Genomic DNA, 12,324 nt, shown 5'->3' with positions numbered 1-12,324 from the left:
GTTAAGAATCCTTACCTAGCACTTTAAGAGTGAAGTGCTTGTTGGCTTCCCCAGCTTCATTAGATGCTATACAGGTGTATCTGCCTGTGTCGTCAGTCTCGGACTTCGCTATGTGAAGACCCATTCCTTGGTTTTCCAGAGACACATGGAAACCAAAGTTTAAAGGCTGGCCGTCTTTAAGCCACGACATATTAGGGGTTGGTGTTCCATCAGCCGAACACACCAAAGAGACTGGGTTCCCTTTTACAACCGTTACTTCTTCTGTTCCTCCACCACTGTCTATGCTTGGTGATACTGCAGTGAGAAAACACCATGGTTCCAAGTATGGCTTCAGTGAATACATATATGCATATATTTCAAGACAAAACTTTAGTCAACTAAACTGTATTTTTTTGGCATGGATCCTAAGAACCACAAGTGGACGAGTTGGGTGGATGGTGACTTTCCTGCCCCTCCTCCCCCAGCACCCTCTTTCAAAGGCTCTCTCAAAGGTAAGGGAACCCTCCTGAATGGGGTGGGCTCTGGTGTGGGAAGATGAGGGGGCAGATTATGTGAGGGAGGGAGCCCATTAAAGGTACCTTGTCCAAGGGCCCCTCAAAGTTTGGAGCAGCTGTGTCAACATAGTGTGGGTCACCACAATAGCAATGTGGGCAAATGAGCTGAGGAACAGAGGAAAATGAAAATGCCAACAAAAGAAGTGTGTTCACAAGACACATGAGGGCTGCTTTTCAACATGAAAACAATGTTTAACAAGGTACACGGTCCCCACCACTCAGTCCTAAAGTATTCAGCAAATTGTTCTGAAGGGCCAAAACCAGGCCAACAGGAAGAGAAGATACTGAACAGGAAGAATATACTGAAAGAGGTACCGGTAACTGCTTTTAAACTTTATGTTTGTAACATGATTGCTAAAATGTAGTATGAAAAGCGCTTCAATTAAAAATTATATTAAAATATTATGTGAGAGAAAGATGGGGTGAAAACAGCACGCCTCCTTAGCGTGTCTGCTTTTTCATCTCTTTCCTCCAGAAACCCTGAGAAGGGGACTGAAATTTTAAGTGAAACCCTTAGACCTTAAAGCTTGAAACCTATAAACTTCTGTTTCAGTGTATCTGATTAAGTGTGCATGCACACGAAAGCTCATACCAAAATAAAAACTTAGTTGGTCTTTAAGGTGCTACTGAAGGAATTTTTTCCTATAAAGAAAACAAGAGATTCTGAGAAGTAAGACAGCATAGAAGTTGTGAGGCATTTTGGGAGGTGCATTTGACTCAGGTCCAGAACAGAAATGTTAAGTAGTACACATGTACATAGGACTTGAAATTCACGGGAAAGTTTACAATTTACCTTTGCAATACAGAATGAGGCTTACCATAAACTTGAAGGCTATGGTGCTTGTTGTCCACACCAGCTCTGTTGGAGGCGACACATGTGTACATGCCAACATCAGCTATCTGTGCTCTTACAATTCTGGAAGGGACACAACCAAAGTCATTTTTCAAATGGTCATAATATGAAGCACTTTATTCTGTCTGTTAGACAACACACTCCAGTTTCGAATTAGTGGATTGCAGGGAATTTATGAATGTGTGATGCGTTTGTTGTTTGGGAAAGGCCTGTTGTGGCTTTTTCATGGATAATGAGTCTCAGGAAAGTGTAGAACAGACTTCCTCAACCTCGGTCCTCCAGGTGTTTTTGGCCTACAACTCCCATGATCCCTAGCTAGCAGGACCAGTGGTCAGGGATGATGGGAATTGTAGTCTCAAAACATCTGGAGGACCGAGGTTGAGGAAGCCTGATTTAGAACATGCATTTATTTAATGGAAAACTGATGGAATTCTCTCCCACCATCTACTTTCATGCCTGGTGAATACCTTTTATTGTTTAACTTCCTAGCACCTTTTAATTCTGTTAAGACCCTTGTAATGTTTCGTTTTATTCTGCTGCTATTGTTTTAATTCTGTATTCATTTCTGGTTTTCTAAGTCATTCTAGAAAGATTTGCATGAAAGAATGGCATAGATAGATAGATAGATAGATAGATAGATAGATAGATAGATAGATAGATGATAGACAGACAGACAGACTCTAAACCACATGAATCAGCCTCTGAAAACTTCTTCCTACAACATATTGCAATTTCTAAGATTGGTTGGGAACATGGTCCTTTCACAATAGCAATCAGACACCCCTTTTGAATTATAATGAGATGTAGACATTCTCTATAGTAGCCCCTGATCCCTTTTCACTAGGAAGCATCACTTTCCTTTAAAGGTCTGCCAAAGTATATCTCAGGATAGGATGGGTCTCCCACAGGTTCTTTGCCATTAAGAAGAGGGCAGCCAATATTATAAAACCTGTTATAAGGGAGTCTGGAGAGAAACTGGCTATGTTTGACAAAACCTACTTGAGAGCCAGTTAAGCACTAAATTCACTCCTTACACTTGCCCTGGGAGTTTTCCAGGACTTCTAAAATAGATACCAGGAGGAAGAACTGAAGGAATAACATGTAGTTCCATCATTGAACTAAATAGGTCTGATGCTGGTCGGTCATCTGGATCAGGGGTCAGCAAACTTTTTCAGTAGGGGGCTGGTCCACTGTCCTTCAGACCTTGTGGGGGGCCGGACTATATATTGATTGAACTTTCAGCTGCCTACTTTTAAGTAAGATCTTCTTACATAAAATGTGCAAAAGTGGACTGAAAGCACAGGTACCTTACCTGAGAATCTGTCCAGCTGAAAGCAACCTGACGTGTGTGGAGATAGAGAGAGGGAGCCCGTTCTTCAGCCAATTGATCTGCGGTGGTGGAGTACCCACAGCCTGGCATTCAATGTTTATTGAAGTGTCCAGCAGCACTGTTAGAGCCTCAGGTTCATCTTTATTGTTAGTTATAGTGGGTGGAACTAAATTTTGTAAGCAAAAACAAACAACTTATTTCCCCCACAGTAGTTTTACCCTGCCTCTAACAAATTTTATACTCAAATTAAAACAGTACAGAGTAATATCAGTAAAACTACGTAACTTTCTTTTTAAAAAGGACTGTAGAAAAAAAACCCATTTAGTGACAGGAGCAACATAGAAAATAGCTTAAGAATGGGGTCATGTGGGACTTCTGTTAAAAGCTTATACACACCTGAAATTTGGTACCCATGCCATACCTCTGGTGAAGGGAAGAGGATGGAGGCTTCAGAATATGAACAGAGGTACTGTGGCACCTTGGTTCTCAAGCGCCTTGGTACTCAAACAACTTGGAACCCAAACACTGCAAACCCGGAAGTAAGTGTTCCGGTTTGTGAACGTTTTTCGGAAGCCGAACGTGCTCCGTTTTGAGTGTTACACTTCCGGGGTTTGAGTGCCACACTTCCGTTTTGAGTGTTACACTGAGGTCTGTCTGTTTTTGCTATTTATTTTGCGTTTTTGTTTTTGCGGCTTTTTTACTTTGCTTTTGTGACTGTGTGGAACCCAGTTCAGCTACTGATGGATTGGTTGTGTGACTGCAGTACATTGTTTATTGCTTTCATTTTATGGATCAATGGTCTCGTTAGATAGTAAAATTCATGTTAAATTGCTGTTTTAGGGGTTGTTTTCAAAAGTCTGGAATGGATTAATCCATTTTGCATTACTTTCTATGGGAAAGCGCACTTTGGTTTTGAAACAGATTAAGTTTGAGAACCAAGGAACCACTGTATTGCCCAGGCCTATACGTTAAACAGTAGATGCTAAAAAAATATATATCTGATGAAGCTCACCTTATGCTGAACCCCAAGATGGAAGTACAGTGGTACCTCGCAAGACGAATGCCCTGCAAGACGAATTTTTCACAAGACGAATGCATCTTGCGATCTGATGGTGACTCGCAAAACAAATTCGTTTTGTGAAAAATCCATTTTGCGAATCGCGGTTTCCCATAGGAGTGCATTGAAATTTAATTAATGCTTTCCTATTGGCAAAAAAAGAAATTTCAATGCATTCCTATGGGAAACCGCGATTCACAAGATGAGTTTTTCGCAAAACGAATTGACTCGCGGAATGAATTAAATTTGTCTTGCGAGGCACCACTGTAATAACACTTTCCTAATCCAAGGAGACATTCCCCCACAGTGTTCCAAACCAAACACTATTGAAAGTCAGGATGCTTGAGGATGCTATTCCTCTAGCCAGATAATCACAAGTCATGTTGAATTTCTTTATAAATCTTTCACATAATTGTGCCTGTGGCCAGAAACAGATCTTGCTTCGGCCATCAAAGGAATCACAAATGATAGCTACTGTGTCTTGACGTTAGTCAACTGGACCCTGCAGTTACGTGGTGCAACCATGGCCCACTGAGTTCTGCTTTTTTGGAAACCACAATTTGCACACTTCTCGGAAATGCATGCACACCGACTCATAGGCAGCCAGTCCATTCTTGGTACAGTCCCAAGGCACCAGAAGAGGGAGAAGTGAGGTTGGGAGGAAAGGGGCTAAAGAGAGGAATGTACTTGGAGACTACTCTGCTCTCCAGAGAATGATCCAAGACTAGCCAGTTTCCATAACAAATTGGCACCATCTAAGAGTCACAGTTATTCAGCATATGTGTCTACACACAGTGTTAAATAGAAATAGGTACATTTATATGTTCCATATATGATCCACAGAGAGAGAGAGAGAGGGAGAATCCAGAAAATTTTTACTGCACCACACTTGTTTCTTATCACTCAAAAGCACTTTTGGCAGCGCTACCAGTGGCTAATTTGCTTTGGCAGCTGCACTAAATGCTCTCCACTAAACATTCCAAAAAGGCCTATTCAAGACGCTCTCCCCTCACTACGAATTAGCTTCATTTGCCCTCACTCGTCATACAGTTGGCTGTGTTGATGCCAGCGCTACTAGGAAGAAAAGAGGTGGCATTTCTGAGACGGAGAGTAGTAGCAAACTGGTGCAGAATGATAAGCTGTTAGGATCTTTTAGGAAACTTTTTCTCACCCCCCCCCCCCAGAAAATGTTCGCTGGAAAATATTCAGCTCAGCCTTACCTATTGATACATTTAAATGAATATTAATGAAATGTCAGGAAACAGCTTTTCTTTTGAAAAGCTTGTCAGAAGAGCATCAATTACTTTGACTTCCTGTAGAATACCCTGCAGTGAAAGTTGGCAACTTGTATTATTAATTATTATCTATTATTAATTGTTGTTGTTGTTGTTGTTGTTATAATTTATTTGATGCTTTCTCTCACTATAGGTGAACTTCCAGAAGTCTCAAGAATCAAACTCAAAAATATATCATAAGTTGGGAGGATAAAACTATGACTGTACAAAAATGATTGTTTTGTGTTGCCATAACAAATATTTTAATGACTCTACAGCATACTCAAATCTCTGAGACTGAAAATGTTTAGTAATTTTAAAGCTTCCATCGAATTTCCAGGCAATGGGACACGCAAACACACACACACACACACACACACACACACACACACACACACACCCCTTTTAAGGTTCAATGGGATTGGATAGTTGTGTGGCTGAACCTACATTTTTCCTGGGCTTGTCCTCTTAGAGCAGGGGGCGAATAATCTCCTACAGCCCATGGACCAAACTTGGTCTGCCCAGGCTTCCCTATTTCAGTGTTTCTCAACCTTTTTTGGGCCACGGCACACTTGTTCCGTGAAAAAAATCACGAGGCACACCACCATTAAAAAAGTTAAAAAATTTAACTCTGTGCCGCCCTATATTATAATTATGACTGTAAGAAACACTTGCCAAATATTGCTTTCCGGCTCGTTTGCACTGAGCTTTGGGAAAGAGGAGGAGAAATATTGCTTTCCGGTGGGTCAGTGATGTGTATTGGTGGCCGCCAGGCACGTGACAATGCAAATCGCCCTTCTCGTCGCCGCACGTCGCGGCACACCAGCCAGCGTCTCGCGGCACACTAGTGTTTCTTCATAGTTTTAAGCCCCAGAGATCTTTACATTAGCCAACCATAATGCTTAATTCCCCAAGCCTGTTTAGTTAACATTATTAGTAGCAAAATAACTGTGTTTCTATGAGCTCTTCTTCCATTACACTGCAGATTTGATTTTTATTTGTTTGTATATACAGTGGTACCTCGCAAGATGAATGCTCTGCAAGAAGAATTTTTCGCAAGACGAATGCGTTTTGCGATCTGATGGTGACTCGCAAGACAAATGCGTTTTGCGAAAAATTCGTCTTGCAAATCGTGGTTTCCCATAGGAACGCATTGAAAATTAATTAATGCGTTCCTATGGGCAAAAAAGAAATTTCAATGCATTCCTATGGGAAACCGCGATTTGCAAGACGAATTTTTCGCAAAATGAATTGACTCGTGGAATGAATTTAATTCGTCTTGCGAGGCACCACTGTAATCTGCACCTTTATAAAAAATATTTCAAGGTGAAGTACACCATATAAGAATAAAATCAACATAAAAACATCAGCAAATAATGGTTGGTTAAAAAAGAAAACTCACATTTATCATCCAGAGAATCATTAAGACAGGTGCTTCTAACCTTATTTTGCTTTTTAAAAAAAAGGTCAATAACAATACTCACCATAAACATTGACATTAAAAATTCGGTCTTCTTCCCCCGCAGGGTTGCTAGCAACACAAGTATATTTCCCTACATCACTTGTGAGGGCTCCAACAATGCTGAGCAAGCTGCCATCTGGAGCCAAGCTAAAAGAAGGAATCACAGAAAATGGAACAATTAGAGGCATCTGAGTTAAGATGTTAACCTTAAGACCGAGGGAAATAAGCTTGAATATTGATTTTCTTATAATTTGTGGTAAACGGAGTACAATAATGCCTAGCGACGACATTGCATCTTAGAATCATAAAATTGTTGAGTTGGAAGGTACCCTGGGGGTCATCTAGTCCAACCCCCTACAGTGCAGGAATCTCAACTAAAGCACCCATGACAGATGGCCATCCAACCTCTGCTTAAAAAACCTCCAATGAAAGAGTGTCTACAACAGGCATCCCCAAACTGCGGCCCTCCAGGTGTTTTGGCCTACAACTCCCCTGGTCCCTGGCTAACAGGACCAGGGAAGATGGGAATTGTAGTCCAAAACATCTGGAGGGCCGAAGTTTGGGGATGCCTGGTCTACAACCTCCCGAAGGAGTCCATTCTACTGACAGCTCTTACTGTCATAAAGTTCTTCCTGATGTTAATTCGGAAACTTCCATAGCTGTCAAGTTCTCCCCTTTTTTAAGGGAAATTCCCTTATGCTAATATAGGGACCCAGGTGGCGCTGTGGGCTAAACCACTGAGCCTAGGGCTTGCTGATCAGAAGGTCGGCGGTTTGAATCCCTGTGACGGGGTGAGCTCCCGTTGCTTGGTCCCAGCTCCTGCCAACCTAGCAGTTCGAAAGCACATCAAAATGCAAGTAGATAAATAGGAACCGCTATAGCGGGAAGGTAAATGGCGTTTCCATGTGCTGCTCTGGTTTGCCAGAAGCGGCTTTGTCATGCTGGCCACATGACCTGGAAGCTATACGCCGGCTCCCTCGGCCAATAATGTGAGATGAGCACGCAACCCCAGAGTCGGTCACGACTGGACCTAATGGTCAGGGGTCCTTTACCTTTACCCCTTATGTTGAATAGGCTTCCTCGCGAGAAAAGGGAAAACTTGACAGCTATGAACTCCTTTCTTGTAAGTCGAATCAATATGAAGGTAAAATAAAAAAAATCCTTCCAGTAGCACCTTAGATACCAACTAAGTTTGTCATTGGTATGAGCTTTCGTGTGACAATCATATCTCTTCTGCCTCTCCTCTTTTCCAGGCTAAACATACCCAGCTTGAAGTGTTCGAACTTCCCCACCTATAAATTACCTTAGCCATCCTTATAGCAGAGAAGAGTGAGTCAGTTTGTCCTTCTGTTCATGCTAGCTATCAGATTTAAGTGTGAGAAACAGAGATATAAGAAGTAGGGAAGCTGGGAAGGGGAGCCAGGGTTTGTTAGCCCAAAAATGGAAAACGAGCGAGGTCCCAACCAAAGAAGAGTGGCAACTTAAGGTGACAGAATATGCACCACTCGCAGACTTAACACACAGAATTAGAGAACAAGAAGAACATACGTTTAAAGAAGACTTGAAAATGTTTATTGAATATATGAGGGGATTATGTACACTTGAAAACGCTGGCAGCATTAAAATAAATTTAACAGTGTAAATAAGTTTTGATGGATGTAATAATGGAATACGGAATGGTATAGTTTATGTAAAATATGCAGGGATTTATGATATGCAAAATGAACCATAGAAAGAGAAGAAAGGAAGTCACTGGTATCTTAAGGATGTAAAATGAGTGTTTTAAATTGTAAAACAGAAAATTAAAATATATATATACAAAGAGAGAGAGAGAGAGAAAGGGAGGCAGGGGGACTGAAGAAAGGAAGATTGTGCCAGAGTAAAAACAGCAGAAAGAAGCATCAAAGAAAGACGAATGTAAGACAGGTTAGTTGGTTCGCAAGAGGGAGTTGGAACAAAATAGGCCGACTTTAATACCACCTTGTGGTGAGATGGACCCTTGGGTGGCAAAAAGCAGTGCTTTCGTTCTAGAAAAAAGGGTGCTGGTACTGCGTACTCTTGAGTACCCCCAGAAAAAAGCACTGGTCTTCCCACTATCCTGGCATTCCCCCATATATCTTCCCTATTCCCCTTCTCTGCTTTAACTCCTGCTCAGACTCTGGCTTGCTTCAGAGTAAGAAAATGCAACACTTAACCTTATCCGTGGAGAGTCACCGCCACTAATTGGTTTTCCATCTTTCAGCCACTGAATTGCAGGTGCAGGAATTCCATGGGCCTTACAGGAAAGCTGGATGTTTTCCCCAAGGACAACGCTGACCTCACTTGGCATTTCCGAGCCGGCAATATCGGGAGGAACTTTAAGACGGGGGAAATGTGTATTAGTAATACCTCCCTGTGAGTCCAGGTGTTGATGGACTTCAACTCCCATCAGCCCCTGTGAGCATGGACAGCATGGGATGATGGGAGTTGTAGTTGAACAATACCTGGAGAGCACAAACATTGGCAACCCCTGGGTTAAGCCCATCTGCCACCCTAAAGGTCTGCCAATGTTTGTACAAGGACTAAAGTCTAGTAGAACATATCAACACCATTAACCACCATGTCATTCTGCTTTTTCCAACTCCTGCTCAAAATTGCCGGTTGCTGCTGGAAGGGAGGAATGTGAAATGTCATGGTGTCAGGGCACAGCAAAGTTGTACCATGGGTGGTATTCAACGAACACATTTAGGGGGCACATGAGAGGCAGAGAGAGGAAGAGCATTCCTTGTGCATATGGAACATTCACTAAGTGCTACGTTGGACACAAGCCAATAGGAGAATACACACACATACCTTGAACAGAAAGAACGTAAAATTTCTGAGCTTTGCCTTCTACATTTGAAGCAATGCAGGAATAGTTCCCGTTATCCAAATGCTGAGTCCTGGCAATTTGCAGCTTGCTGCCTCCTGACAAAATGTGCATTTCGAGGGATGCAGAGTTTTCTAAAAGCAGGGAAACAAGAAGAAATCAGACAGCAGAAGTTTCGGTTTGTTACAAACCGGATCATTCTCACCTCAAACTTGTAAACCATTTCTAAAAAATAAAACAACCATATACCTATACTTAATTAGGGAACGGGAACGAAAGGCCCATATGCCCCATTTGGTTCACCCTGCTTTCCTCCCCACTGAGCCCCCTTAATCTTGGCACAACAGACCAGGGGGTGAGCCCCCAATCTTGGAATAACAGGCTGGGGAGAGTCACCTACAGTCTATGGTCCTTTCACTAGACTTGGTGTAGGTGAGTCAACTGACTTTCAGGTCACATCCAGTGCTCTCTCTGACACTTAACTGAACATGGCTGACTCAGGGGCCCTGAGTTAATAGGTAGCAATCCATTCTTTGCTCTCTTTGCCATGTCACAAAATGGCACCCATTTCCACCATTTGAGGAATCCAGCTTTCAAACAAGTTCTGATTACTTGCAATAGTGATTACTTTAAAATAGAAGAGAAGGAGTTTCATACTATGAGAACAGTTGATGAAATTGTCTTGTGGGTCTCCCTATGAGCAAAGATTAGACTGTGGCTTTGTGTGAGGAGCATCAAATCACATTTAACTATGCACAATTTGAGAGGGCAACTGTTTCTCCCTTGAGAGTTGCATTCCCTCAGAGGACAATAGTTGAGGGGTGCGTGCTACAGTGGGTTAGACCACAGCTGCCTCACTCTTATAAGATCACCACCATTTCACGATGCTGCTGCTGCTGCCACTGTTGTTAAAATTAGTCTCCTTCTTTGGCGATCACTTGGAGCAGAGTAAGATTGTCTTCCATGAACAGTGGAAGTCCGTAAGTGACTGGGGACGCCAATTCTGGATCCACACATCCTTCCACAGTGGGGACATAGGTTTCTGGGACGGGAGTTGATCACGGTGAGGGTTTGCCAAGTGTGCCTTCCTCTTAGCACGTTTCTCCCTTTTGTCCTGAGTTTGAGCGTCTTCAAAGCCCATGACACCTTTGGTAAAGGCTGTTCTCCAACTGGAGCACTCACAGGCCAGTGTTTCCCAATTGTCAGGGTTTATAGTACTTTTTTTTTTAGATGTGCCTTGAGACAGTCTTTAAACCTCTTTTGTTGGCCACTAGCATTACGCTTTCCATTTTTAAGTTCAGAAATTGTAGTTGCTTTGGAAGATGATCATCAGGCATCAGAACAACGTGACCAGTCCAACAGAGTTGATGTTGAAGAATCATTGCTTCGACTCTGGTATCTTTGCTTCTTCCAGTACACTGCCGTTAGTTCACTTCTCTTCCCAAGTGATGTGTAGTATTTAACACTAATTCAATTAGTATACTGCTCTTCACCTATAGATCTCAGGGGTATTCACAGCATAAAAATAGTTTTTTCTCTTACACATCCTGTACCCCATACACAAGCACACAACTTATCTCTCTTTCTTTCTTTCTCTTTCTTTCTTTCTTTCTTTCTTTCTTTCTTTCTTTCTTTCTTTCTTTCTTTCTCTCTTTCTCTCTCTCTCTCTCTCTCTTATGCACCCAGACACACATGAGACACACATGAACACCTTTTGAAAGCAGTCCTCTCTCCCTCTTCAGAGGAGGGGTGCTGCCAGGATAGGGAAGGTATTTGAAAACTTCCAAAAGGCTATTTTCTTCCTTCTAATATTGGTTTTAAAAAATAAAATAACAATAGATATAGTTTATCTGCTGGGAGAGAGAGGCTTGCCAGAGAGGCCTTTTGCTGTTCCTAGTTCCTACACTCTATGGTCTCTCTCTTTCCCAAATTATTAGAGAAAAACCATAAAACCTGGAGGCTAGAGCAGTGAAAGACACCCACACCCGCAATTGCCTGTCTTCCTGTCTCTTTTGCTGACTGTAGCTCAGTAAGAAACAGGGGCATCTCTGGAAGCCATATTCAAGAACCCCAAGGGTCACCTCCACTGTAAACACAACCCACTTTACATTCCATTTCACATCTTGTCTGACCATTTAAATCAGGCATCCCCAAACTTCGGCCCTCCAGATTTTTTTGACTACAATTCCCATCTTCCCCGACCACTGGTCCTGTTAGCTAGGGATCACGGGAGTTGTAGGCCAAAACATCTGGAGGGCCGCAGTTTGGGGGTGCCTGATTTAAAATGACTAATGGTTATGGAAGCTGCAGGACATATTACCAAGGGGCTTCCCGTCCTTAAGCCACGTTATCATGGGTGGAGGAATTCCAGTAGCATCACACGTAAAGGTCACAGGGTTACTGATGGTTTCATTGATCCATTCCAGGTCAGGGCCTTCAATGCTGGGGGGCACTGTGAATGAGAACAACGGTAAGACACATGCATCTGGGAGAATGAGATCCTCTGGCTGGAGACTCTACTCATTGCCCCCTTTTCTCTCTCCAGCCAGCCACAGCTTCCTGTTATGACATCATCTTAAGCACAAACATAATTAAGGAGCACCCCATGCCCAGCAAAGTAGATCAATTAACTATATCAAATATGGGTCGGTCTGTTGGTTAAGTCTGCTGTCCTTTTACCCGGTGGCTGGCGTTGCGGCTAGGCAGCCAAGCCTCAACAGTTTTCCGGCGTAGGGTGGGGAGGTACATTGCCTTCGCCACTACATCACGGCCGGCCACGTCATCTGTGCTGGGGAACAGCCCCAGCCAATCAGCTGGCAGGGTGGGTGTGGCCACGGGCAATTTAATCGCTGCACGGCCGGCCCCTCTTCCTAGCCTCTTGGATTACCCAAACCACCTGCCCTCTTTTCATGCTTTGCTCTGATATGGCCTTGCTATGGAAATTGT

At 42.8% G+C, this 12,324-nt stretch overlaps 1 protein-coding gene across 2 annotated transcripts in view; it reads right to left on the bottom strand.

Annotated features, from left to right (window-relative positions):
- Positions 1-12,324, bottom strand: part of HMCN1 (hemicentin 1) — a 275,559-nt gene that overhangs the window by 66,793 nt on the left and 196,442 nt on the right. For both annotated transcript variants that reach the window (XM_060276655.2, XM_060276656.2), the window contains exons 62-68: positions 11,699-11,830; positions 9,363-9,512; positions 8,726-8,885; positions 6,553-6,677; positions 2,720-2,903; positions 1,373-1,470; positions 16-294 (exon numbers count right to left, since the gene is read on the bottom strand). In XM_060276655.2, coding sequence (XP_060132638.2) covers positions 16-294; positions 1,373-1,470; positions 2,720-2,903; positions 6,553-6,677; positions 8,726-8,885; positions 9,363-9,512; positions 11,699-11,830 — 1,128 coding nt within the window. The remainder of the gene's footprint in view (positions 1-15; positions 295-1,372; positions 1,471-2,719; positions 2,904-6,552; positions 6,678-8,725; positions 8,886-9,362; positions 9,513-11,698; positions 11,831-12,324) is intronic.

This window comes from Zootoca vivipara, chromosome 7, assembly GCF_965207765.1.
Source record: "Zootoca vivipara chromosome 7, rZooViv2.hap1.1, whole genome shotgun sequence".
Taxonomy (NCBI): domain Eukaryota; kingdom Metazoa; phylum Chordata; class Lepidosauria; order Squamata; family Lacertidae; genus Zootoca; species Zootoca vivipara.
The sequence above is the reverse complement of the archived record's forward strand: the minus strand, read 5'-3'. Positions and strand labels throughout refer to the sequence as shown.